The sequence below is a fragment of the Erythrolamprus reginae genome, chromosome 3 (genome assembly GCF_031021105.1).
Source record: "Erythrolamprus reginae isolate rEryReg1 chromosome 3, rEryReg1.hap1, whole genome shotgun sequence".
Classification (NCBI taxonomy): Eukaryota; Metazoa; Chordata; class Lepidosauria; order Squamata; family Dipsadidae; genus Erythrolamprus; species Erythrolamprus reginae.
Window position 1 is genome coordinate 60,719,086 of NC_091952.1, and position 27,352 is coordinate 60,746,437.

Below are 27,352 nucleotides of genomic sequence, written 5' to 3' on the forward strand. Positions count from 1 at the left end.
ACCCAAATAATAAGAAAAAAAAACCCAGCCCACACCTGTTTTTGAAAAGAATAAAAGAGAAAAAAAACCCAGCCCTCAACTGGTTTTGGAAATGGTTGTGTATACACACACACACATAAAGGGGGGAGAGAGACAGGGATGGAAAAAGAGGAGAAGTGAGAGGGAGAAGGAATGAGGGGAAAAGGGAAGAAGAGAGAGAAATGAGAAACATGAGAGAGAAAAGGGGGAAAGACAGGAGAAGTACCCAGAAATGAGACAGTGGTATAAATTTGAGGAGGGATGATTGATAATTGACTGTATTTATAAGGGGATGTTACATGGGATTGTATATATGAGGGGGTTATGTATGTATGTATGTATGTATGTATGTATGTATGTATGTATGTATTTATTTATTTATTTATTTATTTATTTATTTATTTATTTATTTATTTATTTATTTATTTATTAGATTTGTGTCATTTTGGTTGGTGGTGTGCCCCAGGATTTTGTAAATGTAAAAAATGTGCCGCGGCTCAAAAAAGGTTGAAAATCACTGGCCTGGAGGACAGAAGGGAAAGGGGGGGCATGATTGAAACGTTTAAATATGTTAAAGGGTTAAATAAGGTTCAGGAGGGAAGTGTTTTCAATAGAAAAGTGAACACAAGAACAAGGGGGCACAATCTGAGGTTAGTTGAGGGAAATATCAGAAGCAATGTGAGAAAATATTATTTTACTGAAAGAGTAGTAGATGCTTGACGTGGTTGGTAAATCCACAGTAACTGAATTTAAACATATCTGGGATAAACATATATCCATCCTAAGATAAAAAATAGGAAATAGTATAAGGGCACACTAGATGGACCATAAAGTCTTTTTCTGCTGTCAATCTTCTATGTTTCTATGTTTATATGCTGTCCTGGTTTCTATCCTGGTGTCTTAAAATACCAAACCAGTCAATAGTCTCTGCAGGCATGCAACATCAGTAAGTATTGTTAAGTGGGGGACTTTCCAGCAGATACGTTCCCAGAACCTTGACAGTCTAAGATGGATAGTAGATCCGCTGTTCATATTTATGAGAATTGAATCCTAACAAAGCTGCCAACACGCTGGGGAAGATTCAAATGACCAGCTTTGTAACCTGGATCCATCTCCATAATCTCCACGGTGAGGGTTTGGGGGTTTTTTTTCCCCTCTCTCTCCAGATTTCTCTCTTTTCCCCCCCCTCTCTCTCCAGATTTCTACAAACGCACGTTTCTACAAACCGCTTTTATAGCGGGATGCCAAATCCCTGCCCATCCTACACCTGCCTCCCGTTGGCCAGGGAAACACGATCCCGTTCCTTAAATATGCAACCCGCGCTTTTGAGCCTTGACACCTGACCGCCAGAACAACGCGGCGCGCTCCGGGCGTAGAAACTTTTCTTCGGTTTTTTAAGCTGGGGTTTGAAAGCCCCGCTATTAGCGCGACGCTCCTCACGTTCGTTTAGCCAAAAACCTGGTGGTGTGTTTTTCGTCCGCCGGTGAGATTTGGGAGTGCCGCTCTTTTTCTATCCAGGAGTGGGTTGCTCCGACTGCCGTCAGCTGTTGCGATGGTTCTTTTCGCTTCTTGTGTCCAGAAGGTCCTTTGGCCGGCTTTGCTCCTGCTGTTATTCTCGTCCACGGCTTTGGGTGAGTAAGACGTGCCTCGAAAGCAGGAGCCTCCAACCTTGGCAACTTTAAGCCTGGCGGGCTTCAACTCCCAGAATTTCCCCAGCCAGCTGGCAGTTGAAGTCTGCCAGGCTTAAAGCTGCAGAGGTTGGAGACTCCTATTCTAAAATGTTTGGAGGGGGGGAAAGGGAGGCGCCTTAAAGTATTGTTTATAGAGAGGAGCTAATATTTTTTAAAATTTTATATATATATATATATATATATTCAATCAAGTATAGGGTAGTAGTTTATATAAACATAACATAGAAAGTAATGATTTAAAAAAGACAATAGAAAATAGGACAGGGACGGTAGGCACGATGGTGCGCTTATGCATGCCCCTTACTGACCACTTAGAAAAGGGGAGAGGTCAACTGTAAACAACCTAAGATTGAAGATTTTGTGGCTGGGTGAAGAAACAACAGAGTCAGGTAGTGAATTCCAGGTGTTGATCACTCTTGCTGAAGTCGTATTTTCTGCAGTCTAGTTTGGAGTGGTTTAAATTTAGTTTGAATTTAGTTTGAATATGTTACATGCTCGTGTGTTGTTTTTGTTGAAAGTGAAGTAGTCATTAACAAGAAGGACATTTTGATATATGATTTTGTAAACTATGGTTAGATCAGTTCGAAGGCGACGTAGTTGTAAATTGTCTAATTTCAGAATTTCAAACCCGGTGGAGTAAGGTGTTTTGTTGTGAGAAGAGGAATGAAGGACTCTTCTTGTTAAATATTTCTGGACACTCTCAATTGAAATGCAATGCGGGTTCCATACAGGTGACCTGTATTCAGGAATTGGTCTGACAAATGTTTTGTAAGCTCTGTTTAGCAGATCAATGTTACCAGAAAAGAAGCTGCGTAAGATTAGATTGACAACTCTTAATGCTTATTTGGCAATGTTGTTACAGGGGGCTTTAGGACTTAGGTCATTGGATATGAGTACTCCAAAGTCTTTGGCAGGGTGAGGGTTGTCTACAAGTTCATTACCTCCAAGTATTTGCTCAAGCAGGCAGGAAGGCGCGATTCTTTTGCTGCTTTGTGACCGAGAGCGAGACTACAGCTAGCAGTTAGCTATTCTTGAATTCTATTTTTTTTCTATTTCAGAACATAAACCTAGACTCAAAAACCAAGGTTCTGATGGATTTGTGTATATTTATTTAATCCCTGGGTAGGGCTGTACTCATATAGACCTTTTGTTGTACAGAAGAAGCAAAGCCCAAGGGTATAATATCTATGTTAAAAAGCAAACAAAGATGGGGCCCATAGTTTCCTCTAAGCTGAGCAGTGAGCCATGGCGCACTTAAAAATCGTCATCAACTCAGAGTTTTTCAAACCTGCCCAGAAGCTGAGAGGGAAAGCGTGAGAGGGAAGGAGAGAGAGAGGAAGAGAGGAAGAGAGAGAAACAGATAGAAAAAAGAGAGGAAGGAAAAGAAAAAGAATGGGAGTAAGGAAGAGAGAAAGAAAATCAAAATCTAGTTTGAAACTAGCTCAACTATTTAAGTGGCATTTTGATATTGATAGAGTTGCCCTATTATGAGCTCACTGTTATAGACACACAGTACAGTATTTTATTTTGAAATTCTCTGAGGCAAAACAGAGTGGGTTTTTTATTTGTTTGTTTGTTTGTTTATTATTTCTGTGCCGCCCAGTCCCGAAGGGACTGCCGCTCAGACACTATACTTTTCTGCCCACCCCAAAAAAAATTAGAAGGAACACTGATGGGGTCAATCCAAGTCTTTAAGGGTCCCCTGTAACAAGGGGAAAGAGTATTCCTTTGTGTAGTGAAGAGGAAAATGAAAATCAAATTGTAGGCTTGGGAAAAAACAAATAATCTAATCTGTGTCACAGAAAAAGCAGGAAAACTATTTAGAGTCTTCTTAAGAACCTCCAAAAATGGAATATCTACAATCTCTTCAACTAAATTGTTTCACTCTTATATAGGTCTTATCATCAGATGGCTTTTTAAAATAAATTTAATTTAAATCCAGGCAGCTACAACTTGGTGTTCCTGATCCTAATTTCTGAACCTTGAGGAATAGTTTCCGCCTTCCCTGCAATTTCCCTACTTGAACTATACTTGAACTATACTATAGCATAACTCATATGTCCTCTTAAGTCTTCTCTAGACTGACCATCCCAAATTCCTTCAACTTCTCCTCAAGGCCATGTCACCATCCATTTATCATCTTTCTTACTGCTCTCTGAATAAGTTCTAACCTCTCAATCTCCTTGAATAAATAAAATAAAGAATTCTATTATTCTATTATTATTCTAATGTAGAATTCAGAATCAGACACAAGTACCCAGGTGTGGTCTTCCCAGTACAATGTAGAGAGGAGAAATGATTTCATATGTGCTTTTTTTTCAATAAGTGTTCAGATTTGTATTAATCTTTCCAATAGCTGCTTCTCATTACTGATTCACAATCAGCTTAAAAAAAAATACTTAATTTATTAAATTACATTTCTCCCTGAAGATAACTCTGGAATATTGAGACCTTTTCAAAATTTGGATAACATCCAGGTTCCTTATATCTGTCATATTCCTTTTCATCAGTGGAATGGTTATCTTGTCAGAGGATGAGACAACATTTCTCATATATATATATTTGTTTTCGTAGATTTTCACGGGTACAGGTATGACGGTCTTGGTATATTCGGGTTTCTTCCCGTGTAGGATTTGGAAATTTCTGGTGACGTTTCGACGAGGTCTCACTCGTCATCTTCAGGCTGGTGTTTCTGTCAGGACCATTATATATCCAAACCTATATTGGCCTTTGGATCACAATATTGAATTTAAGATCCCTGCAAACTGCATACTTTATTACCTATTACTGTATAACATTTTCCCAGAGATTAAAGTTAAGCTCACTAGTCTGTTGGGATCTTTTCTTTTCTTTCCTGGGCCCATTCCATAATTTTCCCGGAATTGGCAAAAATTATTAATAGTGATCTTGATAGTTCTTCCAATTCCTTCACAACTGAATGGTTGGGTTTCAATATTGTAACAGATCTCTATCATTGTTTTGTACTTCAGAATGTCCTCCTTTTTATTTATCTACAGGTGAATGTCCAACTCCAGTTCTCCCTCCCCATTCTTCACTAAAAGAAGGAGAACTAGCAAATGTTTCTGCTGTTGGAACTGTTCTGCAGTTACAGTGCAATCGAGGTTATGTGAATATATCTGGAACAATTCCTACTATGACATGTCTTGACACTAATAAATGGTCAGTTCTTCTTGAACTTTGTAAACGTGAGTATCTTTTGTCAACAATAGTTGGCTGTTATGAAATAGTAAATGAAATATGTTTAATTCTTCAAAGTTGGGCTCCTTCCATCTGTTTCCCAATTATAAATTCTAAGTGTCCTATTAATTCTGAACTTGAAGTAAAAACTAATGCAATTAATTTTCAGGGATAACAGATTTCCAGGAATTTGGCTGGTTGAAAATTATTTACTCCTATACAGTGGTACCTCATCTTACGAACGCCTCTTCTAACGAACTTTTCAAGATACGAACCCGGTGTTTAAGATTTTTTTGCCTCTTCTTCCGAACTATTTTCACCTTACGAACCCAAGCAGCTGCTGCTGGGATGAAGGGGTTTCTTTTCCCCCCCTTTTTTGAAGAAAGGGAGGGGCGGCTTGGAGGAGGAAAGATTTTGTAGAGAACAACGTACTTGCAAAGGAACTGAAAGGGTGTCTTTTGGAGAAAGAAAAGGGAGGGGCGCCCCCCTTGCCGTTCTTCCTTCCCACTCACCCTTTAGTCTAGCCTTGCTTCTTCCTCCTGCCCCCTTTAGCTGCTCCTCCCTGCCCTCTGTTCACCTCCCTTCTAAAGTTTGGGATTTTCCTGAAGGATTTGCACGCATTATTTGCTTTTACATTGATTCCTATGGGAAACATTGTTTCATCTTATGAACTTTTCACCTTACAAACCTCCTCCTGGAACCAATTAAGTTCGTATGATGAGGTACCACTGTATATGCAAAGTGTTACAATATTTTTGCTTTGCAGTTGAGACAAATGGTGGGGGCAAAAATGGATGAATAATATGTATAAAGTGGAAACCATGGGCAAATCCCCCCAAAAATCTGATAAACTTGGTCAAATGCAGTATCCATAAAGTTTGACCTTAGTGTAAATCCTGACTCTCAGCCACTCCACTCATAAGATAACTATAGGAAATTTTTTTTGCTGTGGTCTACTCACAAGGAATAGCTGTCTGGATTTTGGAGTCAACTGCCTATTTTGGTCTTTTTCTGCCGTCAGTCTTCTATGTTTCTATGTTTCTATCATTTGATTATATAGAAATGATGCCAACTCAGATCCCACATCCAGTGCCAATTCTGGTCACAAAGTTATCTTGCTAGCTAACAAATGCCAATAAGGCATATTAGCACTTGCTGGAATTCCTCCACAACAATAATCCAGTAAAATAATGGTTATTTTATTACTTGATTGGTCTTACAATCATAGCAGAACACAAACAAAAACACAAGATCTTTTTTAAAGGGTAAAATAGATAAAAGAAAATACAGTAATAAAATGCATATGTGATGAATACAAGGAATCAACATTCAGGTAAAGACATTTACAGGATATCCCCAATATGCTCATTTTAATGGGTTCTTAGCTGAACTGTCTTAACTGCTCATGTTATATATATTAGAAACAGGGATAGGTTCCTAATTTGCAGAAAAAACAATTGCTGCCAACCTGCCTTCCATTGAGGACCTATATGCTGCACGAGTCAAAAAGAGGGTTGGGAAAATATCCTGGCACAAACTGTTTCAACTCCTACAGAGCACTGCACACCAAGACAACTAGACACAAGAACAGTTTTTCCCCGAACACCATCACTCTACTAAAGAAATAATTCCCTCAACACTGTCAGACTTTTTACTAAATCTGTACTACTATTTCTACTAGTTTTTCTCATCATTCCTATCATCCTTTTCCTCCCACTCAGGACTGTATGACTGTAACTTGTTGCTTGTATCCTAAGATTTTTATTAATATTGACTGTTTCTTCATTGATTATTTGACCCCTATGACAATCATTAAGTGTTGTACCATATGATTCTTGGCAAATGTATCTTTTTCTTTTATGTACACTGAGAGCATATGCACCAAGACAAATTCCTTGTGTGTCCAATCACACTTGGCCAATAAAATTCTATTTTATTCTATTCTATTTCTTTGCTGCTGGTTCGCTCAGGGTTGCATCACATGGGGCCACACGCATGTATGTACAGTACTAAAAGCTGCACAGAAGCCAAAGCAAAACACAAGGTGGTGGTGCCTATGGCACCATTGAAAGAACTGCCCATTTATCAGAAAAGTGGTGGTGGTCACAGTATCGTCATAAATGGTCCCATTTATTACCTATTATAGCATCTTTCCAGAGATTAAGGTTAAGCTCCTCATTCTATTGGGATCCCATTTTCCTACCTTTCCTGAAGACAGGGACTACATTCCTCAGTTTTCCAGGAATGAAGAAAGGGATATCTGTCAGAGATCTTGAAATTTCTTGTCCCAATTCCTTTAAAACTGAATGGTTGAACTTCAGTATTATTATACACATTTATTTATGTTCTTTACTTCAAATCTTCTTTATGTTTTCTTATCTACAGGTGGGTGTCCAACTCCAATTCTCCCTCCCGATTCTTCACTAAAAGAGGGAGGAGAGCTAGCAGATGGCTATGCTATTGGAACTGTTCTGCGCTTACAGTGCATCCCTGGTTATTTGCGTATAGCAAAACCTATTATGGCATGTCTTGATATTAATTTGTGGTCAGATCTTCCTAAACTTTGTGAAAGTGAGTACCTTTTGGCATCAGTAGGAATTGTGTAATAATGAATGAAATATGTTTAATTCTTCAAAGTTGTCAGATTTAAAGTTGTACATTTAATTCCTAGCCAATATCTTACTTTGAATAAAACAGCAACTGAAAATTCTTCTTAGATTAGATTAAATTAAGAGAATTGGAAGGGACCTTGTAGGTCATCTAGCCCAATCTCCCACCCAATACATCGGGCCAGAATATCTCCGGGATCGCCTTCTGCCGCACGAATCTCAGCAACCAGTTAGGTCCCACAGAGTTGGCCTTCTCCGGGTCCCGTTGACTAAACAATGTCGTCTGGCGGGACCCAGAGGAAGAGCCTTCTCTGTGGTGGCTCCGACCCTCTGGAACCAGCTCCCCCCAGAGATTAGGATTGCCCCCACCCTCCTTGCCTTTCGGAAACTCCTTAAAACCCACCTCTGCCGTCAGGCATGGGGGAATTGAAACATCTCCCCCTTGCCCATGTAGTTTTTGTGTATGATTCGATTGTGTGCTTGTTTTTTATATATTGGGGCTCTTTTGGATTTTTTAACTTAAAACTGTAATTTAGATTGCGAAATATTAGATTTGTTACTATGTTTTGTTTACCATTGTTGTGAGCCGCCCCGAGTCTACCGAGAGGGGCGGCATATAAATCCAATAAATCTCATCTAATCTAAGTTGAACCTACCCCATTTTTGACCGATGGCAGTCCCGTCTCTTCTTGAAAGCTTCCAGAGATGAAGCTCCCACAACTTCTGAAGGCAAGCTGTTCCATTGATGGATTTCTCTGTCAGAAAATTTCTCCTTATTTACCGATTGAATCTCTCCTTCTTCAGTTTCCATTCATTATTTCTTATCTGGTGTTCAGGTGCTTTGTAAAATAGCCTGACTCCCTCCTCTCTGTGACAGCCCCTCAAATATTGGAACATTGCTATCATATCTCCCCTGGTCCTTTTTGTCACTAGACTAGCTATGCCCAGTTTTGACTATTGGATGATGAAAATTTTAGCAGCATTTAGGTGGGTGTTCGGAATTTTCCCCCTGATTTCTTCTGCCAGCAGAATCAATTAAAAATACTAGGATATACCAACCATTTTAATGCTGCCTCAGAACTAGGTAGTTTGGTTTATTAACTCAGATGTTTTTGGAGAACAGCAAGCCCAGGATCCTAGGATGGATGTAATGCTAAGACTATGGAAGTTAGGAGAAATCAATCAAAATTTACTCTCTGTATTATTATTTATGATAAATCAGAATTCTTATTTATCATTTATTAAATTTATATTTTGCCTCTCCTTTGAGAGCTGAAAGTAGCAAATACATTCTAAAGAAAACCTTCAATAATATTGAAAAACAACTTTTTAAAGTTGTTAAAATTCAACTGCTTTATAAACTACTTCAGGATGTTTTCACATGTAAATGCATGAACAGTCACGGAAGTGAACCGATAGACACGAACAGCTTGGAATAGGTTATCAAGCAGATCTGCCTAGCAAAACAACTGATGCAATAAAAATGGAGAAATATAAAGGTTGAATAATAGGATTTCTAAGCTTCTGTGTTTATTTTATTGTAAGAATCACAAAGATAACACATGATAATATGGATTGAAGAATGAGTAATCCAGAGGCAAAGGTTGAAACACCCTCTGCTGAATGAATAGACAGAAGCGAATGGGAATCAGTTGCAATCCTACCGTGACCAGGAGGCTTTTTATATGGTCACTCATGTTTTTATTACCTCACAACTTGACTACTGCAATGTATTCTACATGGGGCTACCTCTGAAAAGCATTCAGAGATTTCAACCAGTCCAGAACGCAGCCGCACAAGCTATTTTGGGTGTACCTAGGTACACCCACACCATGCCAACTCTCCAGGAGCTGCAATGGCTCCCAATCAGTCTCCAGATGCAATTCAAAGTGTTGGTCATCACCTATAAAGCCCTACATGGCTTAGGGACAGACTTTCTTTGGGACCACCTCCTACCCTATACCTCTAGCAACCTCAAAGGGGCCTTGAGGTTGGCCTTCTCTGGGTCGTGTCAACCAAACAACTTTGGGGGGGCTGTGGGGAAGGGCCTTCTCTGTGGTGGCTCCGGCTCACTGGAACCACCTACCCCCATACCCTCCCCACCCTACTGGCATTCCACAAAGCTGTAAATATCTGGCTTTTCTGGCAAGCCTGAGACCATTGACTGAATAACATACCATCTAGAGTCGGACATGTGAGATATTGAGAGATATGTATGGTTTTTACTAGGATTTTGTAATTATTTTTTAAATTGTTCTCATTTGTTTTTATTTGTTGCAAGTAACCAAGAGTCCTTGAGGAATTGGGCAGCATATAGATTAGATAATTGAAAGAAAGAAAGAGAGAGAGAGAGAGAGGGAAGGAAGGAAGGAAAGAAAGAAAGAAAGAAAGAAAGAAAGAAAGAAAGAAAGAAAGAAAGAAAGATAATATGAGTTGGGGTGGTGCAGCAGGTAGAGTGCTGTACTGCAGGCCACTGAAGCTGACTGTAGATCTGTAGGTCAGCGGTTCATATCATCACCAACTCTAGGTTGACTCAGCCTTCCATCCTTCCAAGGCCGGTAAAGTGAGGACCCGGATTGTGGGGGCAATATACTGGCTCTGTTAAAAATTGCAGCACCGGACTTACCCGGCAGCAGGCTTTGCTGGAGGGACCGGGAGACACCGGACCCTCATGGCAGCAGCCATCTTGAATCCCGAGCGAAGTCTCGTGAGATGAGACTTCGCTCGGGAGTTCGGGCCTGTCTGGCCCGGCTGCTGATTGGTCCGGGCGGGGCCTGCTTGCCCTATATAAGGGCGAGCAGGCCCGGGGCTCTTCCTTTTCACCCGGACAGCAAGCCACGAGCAGACACTTGTCCGTTCTGCTTGCGGCAGCCATTTTGGAGGAGCCTCATGCAGCAGCCACTATTTTGTGCAGCCTGTGGTGGGCGAGAAGGCCTCCTTTTGCCTTCAGGCAAAGAGGATTCATTGCGGAGCCAGCAGCAGCTGTGCTCCTCCCTGGTTTGCCCCCCAGTTTCCTGGGTTCGGGGTGTGGGGGTGCTCTCCTCCGGTGGCCTCCTGGGGTGCACAGGGTCCCTGGGGGGGTGAGGCCTTTGGAATAAAGGCCCCTATAAAGCGGTGCAGCGAGGCCTTGCTGCAACCGCTGGGGAGGGTGGAGGTTTTCCCCTCCAGGGGGTGCATTGGGAGGCCTGCAGCATAAGCAGGCCTTGCCTCGTGGGTGCAGCCTGCTTGGGGGTAGTTCTCTCCCACCCCCTTCTTTATTCTGTTTAACATAAAAATAGTTTGAGGCCGGCCCATGGCCCCTAAAAAGAGGCAAGCCCAGGCCCTTCCGGCCCAACCTGTGGTTCGGCCTAGGAGGGCGGCGAGGCCTTCTGCTCGGGCTCGTGCCAGTGCGGAAGGGCCCCCGGGGGTGGTCCCGGCGGCAGGGGGGTGGGATTCATGCCCACGGTCCCTCAAACCGAGGTTTCTCCTTCTCTCTCTTGGGCCAGGGTCCTGGAGAGGCTCGATGAGCTGGAGCGGTGGCGGTCTGGGGCAGGCCCGGAGGGGCTTCCCATGACTGCCTCCGCAGCATGGGGTAACGACCACGAAGAGGAACCAGCCCAGGAGGGACAGATGGCCCACACCGCGCAGCTGGCCCATACCGGGCAGTCGGCCCAGACCGGGCAGACGGCCCACACCGGGCAGATGGCCCAGTCGGGGCAGTGGTCATCGTTCCAGGGCTCGGCGAGGATGGGCCCCCCGTGGATGGCTTCCACCCCTTACGGGGCAGGTGAGGTTGCACCACACGCAGGCACTACACCGCTCCTTCCCGTGCAGGGTCCCGGTTTTATCCCGCCTGCATTGGGGAGTGGCAATAGCTTCCTGGGGGCCACTGCGGGCACATGTGGGCAGGTTTGGTCCCCGCCGGCTCCGCCGGTAGGGGCGCCAGGGGTATCTTTCCCACCTGGGGCAGGGGTGGGGGGTTGGATCCCTCCTCCGTCGGCCATTATGCCACCGCCCCCTTTGGTGTATCCACCGGGGCTTGGTGTGCTGGGGATGGGGGCCACCACGGTGTGGGACCCGTTTGCCAGCATCAAGCCTGGGGCCATCCCTTGTGGGTTGCCCGCGACACCATTGGGCTATCATCTCCACCCGTCTGTGAAGGAAGCAATCTGGCGGGGGGAATATGTCGACCTTTTCTCCCTTTTAAATAGGGAGGTCCCCAAGCAGGACAAGGAGGTGGTGCCTGGGGAGAAGGTTAAAAAAACGAAGGTCACAAAGTGTTTCAGCTCTTGGCTGTACGCTTTTTTGACCTTCGCTTCGGTAGTAATTCAGAGGCAGCCGGGTAGGGCCGCGGCACTGCTGAAATACATAGACCTAATAGCGAGAGCCCACTTTGGGTACGCAGGTACGATCTGGAGGCACTACGATAAGGGGTTTAGGATGCGTATCGCCCATGACCCCTACTTGCCCTCGGATATGGTGGTCCCGGACCTTTGGTTCCAGGCCACGCATATGTCCGGGAAGGAAGGATGTGATAGGACCGACAGCGGTCACTTTATGGAAGAGGAGCCCGTGACGCCCGCGCCGGCCAAGGCCGCGGCGGGTGGAGTGGGAAAAGGGGCCTCTCTGGTGTGCCACAAGTTCGCCGCAAAAGGGGCGTGTTTTCGTCCCTTTTGCAGGTTTCGTCATGCATGCGGGACTTGTGGGGGGAACCACTCCGCAGCCGTGTGTCCCCGCCCCAAGAAGGGGGCGGAAAGGAAGGGCAGGGGTCCCCCAAAGCCTCCCCCACCTGTTGGGGGTAAAAGGGCCCAGTCCAATCAATTTGCAAGTGCTTGAGGGTTGGTTGGGCGACTACCACCCTCGCTCGAGAGCGGCCGCTCTCTTGCTAGGATTTTCGGAGGGATTTAGGATCCCTTACATGGGTGTTAGGAGGGCCTTCATGTCTGACAACCTTAGGTCGGTTGTTGGTCATGAAGACATTGTTAGGGAGAAGATTCGGAAGGAGGTGGCCGAGGGCAGGGTCCTCGGGCCCTTCCCGGAACTGCCCTTCCCGAATCTTCGTGTGTCTCCCTTAGGTGTGGTCCCCAAAAAGGCGAGTGGTGAATTTAGGTTGATTCACCATTTGTCTTTTCCAAAAGGGGAGTCAGTGAATGACTTCATTCCTGACGAGCTTTGTTCGGTCCGGTATGCATCCTTTGATGCGGCCGTGACTATGGTTAGGAAGTGTGGGACAGGAGCCCTTATGGGTAAATGCGACATTAAGTCGGCATTTCGGCTCCTCCCCATACACCCCGACGACTTTGAGCTGTTGGGCTTCCATTTCGAGGGCTTCCATTTCGAGGGTGGCTTTACCTATGGGTTGCTCTGTCTCGTGCTCTCTGTTCGAGGGTTTTAGCACCTTTTTGGAATGGGCGCTCGGGAGGCAAAGTGGTCTGGTTACTGTCGTTCACTACCTTGGTGATTTCTTGTTGGCGGGGCCTGCGCATTCGGAGCAATGCTTTGCTCTAATGCGGGACTTCAAAGCCCTTTGTGCTCACTTAGGGGTGCCTTTAGCCTCTGAGAAGACCGAAGGCCCCGCCACCAGGATTACTTTTCTGGGTATTGAATTGGACTCAGAGGGGCAATCTTCCAGATTGCCCCTGGAGAAGTTGCTCAAAATCCGAAGGAAGCTTGATGAGGTGCTGGACTGCCGGAAGGTTACCCTACGGCAGCTTCAGGAATTGGCGGGCATTCTTAATTTGCCTGTCGGGTAGTTGTTCCTGGTAGGGCTTTTTCCAGGAGGTTATACGACGCGATGAAGGGGCTCCGTTTGCCCCATCATCGTACCCGCCTCTGCGCTGGGGTCAGGGCTGACCTCGGCGTGTGGCGGGATTTCTTGGTCAGGTTTAATGGTTTGTCTTTCTGGAGGCACGAGCTTCTTTTGGAAGCTGAGTTGCAGCTCTGCTCTGATGCCGCGGGGACTTGTGGTTTCGGGGTAGTGTTAGGTGACCAGTGGTGCTGGTCGGCATGGCCTCCGGAATGGAGTGCCTCTTCGTTGGTTAAGGACCTGACGTTCTTGGAGCTCTTCCCCTTAATAGTGGCCTTAGAGCTTTGGGGGGAGCAGTTTAGGGACAAGACCGTGCACTTTTGGTGTGACAACCTAGCGGTTGTCCATGTGGTGAATGCCCTGTCCTCTAAGAGCGACAGGGTCATGCGGCTTGTCCGCCATTTTGTGCACAGGTCCTTGTCCCTAAACGCATTGTTTTTGGCTAGGCATGTCCCCGGGTTGGATAACGGGGTCGCTGATGCCTTGTCCCGTGGTCAGTTGTCCAGGTTTCGGACCCTGGCCCCGTGGGCCCGAGAGTTGCCAGAAGCGTTCCCCGGCCACCTCTGGAGTCTGGGGGGGATCCAGAGTGGTGGAGAGACGAGGCATCCAAGGCAATCTCCTTGTCTGTAGCGCCCGGCACCCTCAGGGCATACCAGCGTGCAGGTAGGAGTTTGGGGATTTCAGGCAGGGCAGGGGTTACCAACTTAGTTGGCCTGTCCCTGTAGAGCACCTGGCCGAGTTTTGCGTCCAGCTTAGGCAGCGTGGCCTGTCAGTTAGGATGATCCGGTCCGGGTTAGCCGGCCTCGCCTTTCTGTCCAAGGCGGGGGGGGGTTGCAGATTTTTCGGGTGCCTTTCGCATCCGGAAGATGCTGGAAGGCTGGCTGAGGGAGCAAGCGGGGGGCCCTGGTGACACTCGTCGGGCTCTGACGGTGGAGCAGCTGTCTTTAATTAACGGGGGTTTTGACAGTCTGTGTGCCTCATTGTACGAGGCCCGTCTTTTTAGGGCAGCGACTTGTGTCATGTTTTTTGGGGCCCTCAGGGTCAGCGAGGCCATGCGTCGTCTCAGGCTGACATTCTGCTCCGGGCCTTCCAGTACGCTGATCTGGCCTTTAGATAAGGGGGGGTATCCCTTGTAGTAAGGCAGTCTAAGACGGATCAGCTACACAGAGGGGTTATCCAGCTTAGTGCGGCCGCCGACCAGTCGGTGTGTCCGGTGGCCGCCCTACAGCTTTATTGTGGTCTGCGGGGGTCAGGGCAAGGGTACCTGTTTAGGCATTGGGACGGTACCCCTCTGACCCGTTACCAATTTTGGGTGCTAGTGTCCAGGGCAATGGCCCGGGTAGGCATGGATCCCGCCGGTTATGGAACGCATTCGTTCCGCATCGGCGCCGCCACTAGCGTGGCACTTTCTGGTTTCCCGGCCCATCGGATTCGGGAGATCGGCCGCTGGCGGTCAGCGGCATATTTGGGTTATGTTAGGCTCACTGAGGATCCTAGGCAGGGCTTAGGCTGGGTAACCTCTCTGTGTGTGTCCTCTTGCAGGTCCCCAGGCTAACATGAAACCGACGGCGCTGCTGTGTGGCCACAGCATGATATTTTGGGCCGGCCGCTCAGCAGCCAGGAGCGCCATCGGGACCCAGCTGTCCCTGGGGCAGTGGGTCAAGGTTGCCTGGATGGGCCGGAGAGGTATGCGGTGGGAGGGTCTCCTACCGGCGTTGCTGGGCGGTCAGCATTCTGTGGCTGCGCCCGGCAGTATGGCTGGGGCGGCTCCTCGGGGTCGTGCCCAGGTGGGTTTGGGTGGGCAGCGTCCTGTGGCCGCACCCAGGTGGCTGGTATTGCACTTAGGAGGCAATGACCTGTGCATGCTGGGAGGCCTGGCGCTGATCATCCAGGCACGCAAAGACCTGCAAAGGCTTCGTGCCCAGGTGGGTTTGGGTGGGCAGCGTCCTGTGGCCGCACCCAGGTGGCTGGTATTGCACTTAGGAGGCAATGACCTGTGCATGCTGGGAGGCCTGGCGCTGATCATCCAGGCACGCGAAGACCTGCAAAGGCTTCGTGAGGTGTGGCCCACCACACAAGTGGTGTGGTCAGAGATCCTACCTAGGATTGTGTGGAGGGACGCCTCTTCCCTTAGGGCCATTCACCGGGCGAGACGTAGGGTGAATAGGGCTCTGGGTACAACAGTTACGGAACTAGGTGGGGTTGTAGTGGCCCATCCCCTTATCACAATAGACCGGCCATGGCTTTACCGGGCCGACGGCGTTCACCTGTCAGAACAGGGGAATGCCATTTTCTTACAGGACCTGCAGCGGTCTCTGCGTGAGCTGGTGCAGCTAGAGGGGAGAGTCGGGGGGCCAAGATAGAGATCTGACCCCCGCTCCGTGGCAGGTTAGGGGCGGAAAACTGGGGTGGTTTAGCAACCGCGCGTTCTCCCTTGGGCATCTTTGGGGATGATTGACAGGTTCTCCGCAAGCTCATGGAGGGAGTGCCTGCCTGAGCAGCTGGGGGGAACCTGTCTTTGGGTCCTGCACCTTTAATTCCCGGATTCGGGGTAGCCGGTGGGACCCCCCTCATGCAAAGCATGGCAGGGTCGCAGGTGATGGACTGGTCCCTCACCTGGACTTGCATCGAGATACGCCCATGAGTTGCCCAGGAAGTTTTTTGTCATAACGTCATTTCCGCCCCGGAAGTATTTGTTTGACCCTGCAGGTCCATTTCCGGGTCATAGTTGATTATGCTAATTTATGCAAATTTAATGACTAAATTATGCAAATTTATGTTAATAAAAATTACCCAGTTTAAATCCAGCTCTTGTGTCCGTGTCGTTACTCCGTCTCTCCAGCAACTGTTATTGCTAACATGTTGTAAGCTGCCCTGAGTCTAAGGAGAAGGGCGGCATAAAAATGAATGAATAAATAAATAAATAACTCTGTTTCACTCTTTTAGGAAAACGATGTCCTACTCCACATGTAGACAATGGCAACATACAATCTGGGCGAGATGGCTTCCTGTTTGGAGATAAAATAACCATTGCTTGCAATCATGGGTAAATTAGAGAATGTGTGTTGAAGTAACTTCTAAAAATATACATATTTAAGGACAACTGATAAACATGTACTGTATCATTAAGTATTGATAGTACAAATCTCAATTGTGAACTATGTATTATCACTATTTGTATTTCTTCTTTAAGATACAAACCTTTCAAAAGTAACTTAAAACTAAAACAGTTTGATTGATGAAAGTATTTAAGGTAATCTTAATACATAACTCAGTAACTGAGTTAGATAGAGAAGGTTTCTACTGTGCTGGCATGTATATGTGTGACTTCTTAAATCTCAGTATCTGATTGTGGTATAGGGAGAGAGTGCAGAACTAGAATAGTTAGGATGGTTGTGATATAAAGCTTTGACACTGACTACTTGAAGACAAACATTTCTTGAATACACACCTATCAAGTTCCTATGATATGCTTCTATAGATTCTTACTAGGCAAATATGAACCAGAGTATTATCATGATTGGTGTCCTACATTTCAGTACATCATAATATAATTGGTTTTGATTGGAACAATGGTTGTGTGATTCCAGCCTGTTGTGGCTTATTTTAGACATTGAAACTGAACACTCCATGGTTAAATAATCTGTATACTGTAGTTTTAATAATTCATTTACTAATTATTTTTTAGGTATAGACTGAAAGGTATTTCCACTGTATGGTGTGTTGTGACTTTTGGCAGTGTTGATTGGGATAGACCACTTCCACAGTGCAAAAGTAAGGTGATACTTCATTTAAGCTTATTAGGCTTCTTTTTGCTGCTTTTATTTTTAACTTCCTAATAGCAAAAGTTCAGTCTGACTAGTCACCAGTAAAATTATTCTGCCTGCTTAAAAATATGGGAAATGCCTAAATGGAACATGTCAACACAATTTATCTATCATACTCTTTCCTCCATTGTTTGAGCAATACACAACAGTACAGATATTCCTAAACCAGGTGAAAATTACAAAGTAAAAATAAAAGCTGTAACATAAAGTGCAGCAACAGCTATAGCCCAAAGGATGTGAACCTCTTTAAATAAGTAAACAATTCTTGTAGTGAATTGTTTACTTGTTTAAAGAGAAAATATTCTTGTAGTGCAACATTGCAGGTCCTAAGATCTGCAAGAACAGTTGGATGTTTATGGTTGGGGCCATTTTCATTTCTGGAGTAATGGGAATGTGGTTCCACACAAGGGTGGCATCAGATCTCATTGGTGAGGCAGTTATTGGAGTGGGCATCTCTGAAGATACCCAGGTAATGAACTGTATCATAGTTCCCTCTAAGCTGAGCAGTGAGCAATCGCTCACTTAAAAATCATCATCAACTCAGAGTTTTCTAAACCTGCCCAGAAGCCGAGAGGGAAAGAGTGAGAGGGAAGGAGAGAGAGAGGAAGAGAGGAAGAGAGAGAAACAGATAGAAAAAAGAGAGGAAGGAAAAGAGAAAGAAAAAGAATGGGAGTAAGGAAGAGAGAAAGAAAATCAAAATCTAGTTTGAAACTAGCTCAACTATTTAAGTGGCATTTTGATATTGATAGAGTTGCCCTATTATGAGCTCACTGTTATAGACACACAGTACAGTATTTTATTTTGAAATTCTCTGAGGCAAAATAGGGTGGGTTTTTTATTTGTTTGTTTGTTTATTATTTCTGTGCCGCCCAGTCCCGAAGGGACTGCGGCTCAGACACTATACTTTTCCGCCCACCCCCCCAAAAAATTAGAGGGAACACTGAACTGTATAGGGCTTTAATTAGGAGAACCAATAAGTTGAATAAACCCATTGAAGTGCAGCTCTGAAAGTAATGGTGTTGTTGGGACAAAATGAGATGCACCCATAACTTTTTGCATTTTGGGCTAGCTATAACTTCTCAGCGATTTTCAAGGACAGTCCAATGTACAGTTTGTTACAATAGCTCATCCAAGAGATTTTTAAGGCAGGCATGAGTGATTGTAGGAATTTCCTGTTCCAAAAGAGGTTGAAACTTAACACACAAAATGACACTGTGGAAAGGCTTTACTAGCGGCAGGTGCCATATGTTCCTTGCAGAGGAGTGATCCGCAGATTATGAAATATCTTGAACTAAAGAGAACTACAACCCCCCCCCCTTTCCATGGAATCAGATAGCTTCCTAATATAGTTACTTTATTTTGCTTAGATTAAACATCTTCCTCATCTTCTGGCCTCCAGGCATCAGGATAGCAATATCACCTCTTGAATCTCAATTTAAGGTATAAAGTTATGCCCAATATGCATGCATCCTGACCATGCTTGAGATTCCTCCCGTGGATATATGTAGTCCTTAAATGATACTATTGAAAGCCCTTAAGCTTGATCTTTTTTTTTCCCTCCCACCACTACTGGAACCTACTACAAAAGTGACTTTCATGTTTTGGATAACAGCAGGAAATTTCCAAATATGTGCATTTACCTGATGGATTTAGGGAATTATTTCAAGCAGATAAACATTTAAATTATATGATAATTTAAACCAGGATATTTTGCAATTCTACTCTAGTTGAATCCATGCTGATTTTCTTCTCCAGTTATTACTTGTGCTGCCCCTCCTGTAATTGCCAACGGAAGATATACCGGTGATCCCTCAGATGAATACGACTATTCCTCGGTAGTACGTTATCAGTGTGATCGTGATTACTCCATGATTGGAGATTCAAGTATTTTCTGTAAAGTTTCAGAAAATGGAAGAGATGGAATGTGGAATTCACCTCCGCCTGAATGTAGAAGTAATGGAATTTTATATTATTTACTTACCTTCACTGTGTAAAATTGCTTCCTTTGTTGCTTTCCATTTGTTAATGGAATCTAGCTGGAATCCTGTCTTCTAAGCATTGGGCTGCTGTGGATTACCAGATAGGAATTTTCCTGTTGAAACTATTGTATTTTTGGAGTATAAGATGCACCTTCCCAACCCCCCCCCCCCCCCAAAGAGGATGGAAATGTTGGTGCATCTTATACACCGAATACACTCATTTTTGCTGTCTTGAATGAAGTCCCGCCCCCATATCCCATTTTTTAACAGAGCATGTGGGAACCCTGCAGGGAGCTCCTGGGTGCTGGGGGATGGCAAAAATGGCCATGTTTTTGTGAAAAACGGACCATTTTTTGCCCGCTTTTTCACAAAAATGGGGCGGGCAAAGGGTCTGGTGAGCCTACAAAGAGCTCCTGTGGACTGGGGGAAAGGAAAAAATGCCCCCATTTTTGTGAGAAAAAAAATGGGAGAAGAACAACTACTGCTACCAGTATCTGGATGTCTTCTTTAGGATGATTTGAAATTGTTACTGGGTGGTGTTTAGCAACTGCGTGTTCTCCATTGGGAATCTTTGGGGATGAGTGACAGGTTCTCTCCAAAGGCTCATGGTGCTAATGGCCTGAGCAATTGGGGGGAACCTGTCTTTGGGTTCCGCCCATTTCTTTCCAATTCTAGGGGTTAGATGGCGAGACCTCCCACATGCAGGTGCATGGCAGAGATCCAGGTGAGGGCGGGGCCCTTCACCTGGATCAGCATGGAGCTACGCCCATAAGTTGCCCCGGAAGTTTTTCTGACGTCATTTTCCGCCCCGGAAGCAATTGTTTGACCCTGCGGGTCCTTGGTAGGGTTATATTTAAATTTATGCTAATTTATTGAATAAATTATGCAAATTTAATTAATAAAAATGACCCATTTTAAATCCAGCTCTTTGTGTCCGTGTTGTTACTCCACCTACAACTGTCTCACATAGAAACAAAAGATTTGGACTTAATTGTGGTCATAAGATGAAGACTACCAAAAGTGATGAAAACTCCAAAGACAGAGAATGAATGAAAAATTAACCAAATGTTATCTTGTAGTTGCTTAATATCCGATGCTAACAGACAAAAGGAAAATAAAAGCAACTGCTAATTATATATCCTTTTTAGCCAAGGGCAGCTCCTGGCTGTTTTTACGCATAGGCTGTTATTCTGATATGGTTTTGTTGAAATTCTGCTTTCTCTTTCAGTCGTCAAATGTGATCTACCAAAAGTGGAAAATGGAGAAATACAACATTCCCCTAACCCTTCGTATACCTATAATGAAGCCATCAGCTTTAAATGTAATCCTGGCTATTCTACTCTGGAAGAACTCCGTATTACATGTGGGGCTAACAGTTCGTGGGTTCCTGCCGTCCCCAAATGTGACAAAGGTAACTATTTTACAGCCTTGCAGGAGAGTTTGGTGACATTTCATACAAAACATTCTGCCTGACTAACATGAACCATCCTTTTCTCTTTTTGCCTCTGCTACTCAATCTTTTCTTGCAAGTAAACTTATAGTGGCCACCACTGTTCAATCAGATGATAAGAAACAATAACTATAGGTGAATTATAATGTGAATTATAATGAATTATATTCATATAGTCTTAGGAGCTATTGGAAATATTCCTCTGTCCTTTCATATACAACCCATCTTATTAACTGGTTATAAATCAGTTTCTTCAAAAGAGGAATACGTACACAATCCATTTTGATCATGAAGGAAAAGTCTTCCTGCACTCCCCATTCCTCTCCCTGCTTTGGTTAGATTGGCCCTTGCAGAATAAGGTATTTGACTGCCTTGTTCATAGTCACATTTCCTTACATTTCTTTACTGGAAGAGACTGAAATACAATATCAGATCTTGGGAAGCAGAAAGATGGAGACCTCCTCTGAAAATTACTCCATAAACAGTGGTCGCTGTCCAAGGATGATTTTGTGCAGTCACTTATTACAACTCTATTCCAAACCTAAATTATATAAATAGAGCTTTGTCTAGCTCTATAGTGAACAAAGGATGGTCAACAAAACTATAAATACATTTTGGTAAGCCATGATTTGTTTCAACTATACTTTGTTTGACATGCCAGTATGATAAAATAAGTTCAAAAATGATGCTGTACCAAAATACAAATTATTTCTCAATCCATCTGAAGCATAGTTTCAGAATGCGCTAAAACACAAAGCACCAAGCCATGATATGCAAGAGTTCATACCTATTACATTTTCTGCCATAATTTGACTTGTTTATTTAAGGATGATACGTAGAGATTTATTTGTTAAATTCCACTAAACAACTTTAAAAATGTGATGTCAACAATGCTTCAGAATACATACAAGTCTCAGGTTGAATTTGGAGTTGCTCTGGGTAATAGTATTAGTTGTAAAATGGGGTCTCGTGTAAAATTAAGATCACGAAAATTAGAAGGATGCCTTAGACCATTCTTATAGACAAGGGATTGCCAGAGATTGCAAGTTACAATTCAGAATTCAGAAGTTCGGCAAAAGTTCGGGTTCGAGTTTGGGTTTGGGAGAACGCCGAGAAGCGCCGCCGCCCATCTGTCACCTTCCGAAACAGCCGGGGGTCTTCTCGGCATTCTCCTGAATGCTGAACCCAGAAGTTCAGCAAAAGTTCAGGTTCGGTGTTCGGGTTCTGGAGAACACCGAGAAGCGTCGCCACCTGTCTGTCACCTTCACAGAAGAGCCGTGGAGCTGTCGGCTGGTTGGGAGGTTCAAACAGAGGTGGGTAATCCCATTAGGAAATTCCAGGGGCAGAGCTTTGATGTCATGGAGACATCCTTCCTGGCCAGCCAAAATGTGGACTTCGGGAGAACGCCGAGAAGCCCCTGGCTGTTTCAGAAGATGATAGCCGGGTGGTGGTGCCAAGCGGAGCGCCCATTTTTGCGATTGGGGGGGGGGCTTGCACACATTAATCAGTTTTCCATTGTTTCCTATGGGAAGCATTGTTTCATCTTACAAACTTTTCACCTAATGAACCTCCTCCAATTAAGTTTGTAAGACAAGGTATCACTGTACCTCATTTTCAGAAGTGTAAATTATAGGCTGAGTCCAATGTCCCCTCTAATTTTGTGTGTGTGTGTGTGTGTGTGTGCGGATAAGTACCTTGTCTGAACAGCACATTTTCATGCCTGAGTAGCTGAATTGTTTCCATAGATGTCACCCAAGACAACAACGAAATCAGTGTTATTGATTTTGTAAAACCTCCTTTGCAGAATGTGTTCAGTAGAACAGCTATATGGGATTTCAGTTTGAGATTGTTATTATTTTGGTGTGTACTTCACACATAAACAAACAAACAAACAACATATTTTTGCTGATAATGAAAAAAGGGGAGAGTAGTATAGTCTATTTTGAGCTCTTTTGAGCTCTGCAGCTAGCCATACCAGGATTTGAACCTCTGGGGTATGTCTTGAAAGGCAGTAGCTTTAACCTCTAGACCACAGGATCTTATCCCTTCAGTTTGTTCCAGGGAAGAGCCATATGCTTTTTTCTGTCAAATCACCCTGGTATACCCAAATACGGGAGCACACAGCTTCCTTTTTGCCTATTGGCCCTCCAGGGGTCCTTTAAAAAAAGTTAAGTGTAAAGAAATTTCCACTGTGTTATTTTCTTTCCTCGACCAGTATCCTTCTGTTATCCCAATTTTTTTTTTCAATTTCCACTCCTCCCACCCCAATAAGAATTAAGATGGCACTGGAACTCTGCTTGGAACTCTGCTCTGATTGGCCCAAATTCACCCAGGAAGTTTCAATTCCCCCCCCCTTTACTTTCTCCTCCTTGCTTGGTCCACGGTGAGCAGAAGCAGACAGGCTGGGAAATTGTTCTTCAGCAGCACTGGGCAGCAGAACCCTGCGGGCTTTGTGTGCTCCACACACCCCTGCCCCTCCTTCTCTCCTCCCACTGCTACTGACTGTGAGCTGGAGGAGTTGAGCAAGGCAGGTGGCAAAATTGAAGAGCAGGGCTAGAAACTGCTGTGCAAAGCACAGCTGCAAGAGAAAATGAAGTGAGTCATCTGCATGGCACTTGAAAGTACTGTGCTAAAGTTTGATTTTGTGTGTGCGGTGGTATTCTCGCCACCCCACCGGTTTTTTTTCTCTAGCGCGCAAGCAAAGGAACCAGCCAACCACTCGAATGCTGCATTAGAGAGAAAAAAAGCCGGTAGGGTGGCGAGAATACTGCCTTCCCCCAGCCACTTAACCCAGCGCTTCAAGTTAACCAGCTGGGGGAAGGCGGGGCAGTTGCCGCTTCTTTCGAGCTGAAGGAAAGGCAAGACGGCTGCCTTTCCCTAAGCTGCTTCCTGGAGACCGCTCTGGGAGAGGAGGCAACTGTTCCAGTTAAGAAGCAAGAATCCACACACACACACCGTCTTTTTTCCTCTCTAGCGTGGCATTCGAGTGGTTGGCTGGTTCCTTTGCTTGTGCGCTAGAGAGGAAAAAAGCTGGTGGCGGGGTGGATTCCTGCTTCTTAACTGGAACAGTTGCCCCCTCTCCCAGAGCGATATCCCTAAGCGGTCTCCAGGAAGCGGCTTAGGGAAAGGCAGCTGTCTTGCCTTTCCTGCAGCTCGAAAAAAGCGGCAACTGCCCCGCCTTCCCCCAGCCAGTTAACTTGAAGCGCTGGGTTAAGTGGCTGGGGGAAGGCGGTATTCTCGCCACCCCACCGGCTTTTTTTCTCTAGCGCGCAAGCAAAGGAACCAGCCAACCACTCGAACGCTGCATTAGAGAGAAAAAAAGCCGGTAGGGTGGCGAGAATACTGCCTTCCCCCAGCCACTTAACCCAGCGCTTCAAGTTAACCAGCTGGGGGAAGGCGGGGCAGTTGCCGCTTCTTTCAAGCTGAAGGAAAGGCAAGACGGCTGCCTTTCCCTAAGCTGCTTCCTGGAGACCGCTCTGGGAGAGGGGGCAACTGTTCCAGTTAAGAAGCAAGAATCCACACACACACACACCCGGCTTTTTTCCTCTCTAGCGCGGCATTCGAGTGGTTGGCTGGTTCCTTTGCTTGTGCGCTAGAGAGGAAAAAAGCCGGTGGGGGGGTGGATTCTTGCTTCTTAACTGGAACAGTTGCCTCCTCTCCCAGAGCGATATCCTTAAGCGGTCTCCAGGAAGCGGCTTAGGGAAAGGCAGCCGTCTTGCCTTTCCTGCAGCTCGAAAGAACTGGCAACTGCCCCGCCTTCCCCCAGCCGGTTAACTTGAAGCGCTTGGTTAAGTGGCTGGGGGAAGGCGGTATTCTCGCCACCCTACCGGCTTTTTTTCTCTCTAACACGGTGTTCGAGTGGTTGGCTGGCTCCTTTGCTTGCGGTGAGGTGGGGGTGGCGAGAATACAGAAGCAAGAATCCATCCCCCCCACCTCACCAGCTTTTTTCCACTTGCGCGCAAGCTATTTTAGCCGGGAAGAGGCTAACCCACCCAAGCCAGCAATGCCAGCCAGGCTCCCGCTTGCGCCCTCTTGTGGTGACTTGTCAGTCACCCGAGTATAAGTCGAGGTCAGGGTTTTCAGCCCATTTTTTGGGCTAAAAAACGCGACTTATACTCGAGTATATACGGTATGTTGAATGTGATGCTAATAGTAAATGGAATCCTCCTGTTCCGCACTGTGTTAAGAGTAAGTATTTAATTTTTCTTAAACCTTTAATGACATTACAGCTGAATATTAAAGATGTCAACTTTAAATTTGGGCATCCTGAATCGGGAGAAAACTACATAAACATTTTCCTATCTCTTTTTGACTAAGTGCAGCCATGACTACTACCAAACCCCCATTTGCTCTTCACCCTAACCCCCCAGAAGAAGATAAGACTGAAGGTGAGTCATCACATGAGTGGACTGCTAATCACAGTCCTATTTCCGGGGTCAGATGATTTACCTTGTGTTCTGTCTTGCATGGCAGCCAGCCGGTAATTAGCCCCAAATTAAAATTCAAACACACAGGTTTCAAACAGAAGAAGTCTTTTTATGAGATGTTGGTTGAATTGCACAAACGCAAACCAAAACAATAGCTTTTCCCCTGCCAAAATCCAGGTATGAGGCCAAATTGATAAGATAAAGACACATACACTTGCTTCTCAGCCAAAAGTCTACTCACAATATTATTAACCCTATGAATGTCCAGTACTGTATCCAGGTTTGTTAGGCAAGAACACTCTTCACAGGCTCTTCTCCTCCAGAGGCATGAACATTGGCTTCTTGCAAAGAGTACCCTTCAACTCCTCCCCCTTATATACTCTCAGGGAATACAGACTATGCACAGCTGAGCTCACTTCCTCTTTCTGAACTTTCTTAACTGATCCTGCCACCCCCACATCTTTCTCCTTATCTGCTCTTCCTCCCCCTCAGACCCTGGCAAAGCCCCAGTTGGGGGCTGTGAATCCCCAGTTGGGGGTTCTACAGCCTCTGTAGGCTCCTCACATCCAGACTCTTCCTTGTCTTCCGGCTCGGTGTCAGACTCCTCCAACAGCCACACAGGCTGACAGTGCCCAGATGGTCCCAGGTCATCAGGCTTAAAATCTGTTGCCAAAGGGCTTGGCTATGAGCCAACCACAACACCTTGGAGGAAAGACACATTTTCTGCATTTTCTAACAGCTCTCCATACTTTTCTTCTTGTAGAAAAGCTACAGAATGGCTTACAACCATGGGTTGTAATATAATTTTAAATAAATGCAAGAGTAACCAGTAATAAAATAAAATAAATACTTTGATGTGGTTTAATTTTTTTAGAGAGGGAATGGGAATCAGAATTCAAAGAGAATATAGGAAGAAAATGTTCTGCCTGGCCGTGGGCCACCCAGAAACGAAGTAATTAACCAAAAACACAGAGAGAGAGAGGCTTGTAAAAAGGAAGCAAAGAGGTTCTCTTTATGTACAGAAAATTGCAACCCTCGGTATCTGCCGGAGTAATGTTAGTTTATGAGTCGAACAGGTCAGAGTTAGTCACTCAAGTCAGCACAGAAACTGTTCTGGCTTACGTCAGCAAAATTAACTCATGGCTTGAATGTCAGAACGTCCAAAGATATCCACAGCAAACATGAAACCACAATTAATTCATCAAAGTCTTTCTCCAAAAACTGAACGACAAACTCCCACACCGTCATCTGCAAACCTCCCCTTTTTCAAGGCTGTGGCAACATAATTAATTCCTAGCACCTGTGACCTAGAATCAGTTTCTGTGTTTGCGCAGCTGATCTTGGCATCCCAGCATTCTCCTAACCTGAATAGGATTGTTCATTAAGTCCTCCCCGTCTGATTCAGATGAAACTCTGGCTGGAGATCTGACCGGCTCCATTTCCCTCTCTTCGTCTCCAATCCTTTCCTCATCCCTTTTTCCTTCTGGTTCACTGTCTGATTCCTCCTTCAGCCAAACGGGTCTTCTGTGATCAGACAGCTCCACCTCATCTGAGTCCAAATCAGCAGCCATAGGTGCTGGCCTGAAGCCAACCACAACAGATTAATTAATGGATTGAAAGAAAAAATAAAATGAAATTATAGAAATTCAGAAGTCCTTAAAATAGAAAACAAAAGAAATGCTTAAAGGGTCTCATATTTTAATAGAAATTATTAGTTTTCAATAATAGGAAAATAAGAGTAATTGGCAAAATAATAATCATAATCATTTTTGCTATATCTCATATTTCATTTTTCTATTTCATTTTGCTTAATGTTTCTTCCTTTTTTGTGCTTTGCATACTTTTGCTTGCCTGAAAAGGAATAACTAGTGTTTGGCATGCTGAACCCAAACCCTAACTTTTTTAAAAGTTCAGGTAAAGTTCGGGTTCGGATTCGGGTTCGGCCGAACACCGCGAAACGCCACCACCCAGGAGGAGAGTGGGGAATCCCATCGTGGGATTTCCCACCTCCTTTTTGCTTGCGGCACTGCAAGCAAAAGGAGGTGGGAAATCCCACTATGGGATTCCGGGGGCAGGGCTTTGACGTCACAGAGACTACTTCCTGGCCGGCCAAAATGGGGAGGAAGGAGTCTCCGTGACGTCAAAGCCCCACCCCCAAGAATCCCTTTTTGGGATTTCCCACCTCCTTTTGCTTGCAGCATCGCTGCGGCATCCTTTTCAGTAAAAATAAAAGGAAGCAAAAGTAGGTGGGGAATTCCCCACCTCCTTGTTTATTTTTACAGAAAAGGACACCGCAGCAACTTGCTGCAAGCAAAAGTTTGGGTTTGGGTTCTGGTTTGGCGAACTCACCCGAATTTCACGGAAAAGT

General features: G+C 45.0%; 1 protein-coding gene across 3 annotated transcripts in view; it reads left to right on the top strand.

Annotated features, from left to right (window-relative positions):
* The first annotated feature begins 1,076 nt into the window (after window positions 1–1,076).
* The window catches only part of LOC139164022 (complement decay-accelerating factor-like), a 31,085-nt gene continuing 4,809 nt past the window's right edge, over window positions 1,077–27,352 (top strand). Inside the window, exons 1-8 of one of the 3 annotated variants that reach the window (XM_070745588.1) lie at window positions 1,077–1,146; window positions 4,727–4,915; window positions 7,293–7,478; window positions 16,248–16,347; window positions 16,990–17,075; window positions 18,884–19,081; window positions 20,336–20,518; window positions 24,880–24,945. In XM_070745588.1, coding sequence (XP_070601689.1) covers window positions 1,104–1,146; window positions 4,727–4,915; window positions 7,293–7,478; window positions 16,248–16,347; window positions 16,990–17,075; window positions 18,884–19,081; window positions 20,336–20,518; window positions 24,880–24,945 — 1,051 coding nt within the window. In that variant the 5' untranslated portion in view covers window positions 1,077–1,103. Of the gene's footprint in view, window positions 1,147–1,352; window positions 1,650–4,726; window positions 4,916–7,292; window positions 7,479–16,247; window positions 16,348–16,989; window positions 17,076–18,883; window positions 19,082–20,335; window positions 20,519–24,874; window positions 24,946–27,352 lie in introns of those variants that run through there. The other 2 variants (XR_011558558.1, XM_070745587.1) reach the window with 2 other exon arrangements.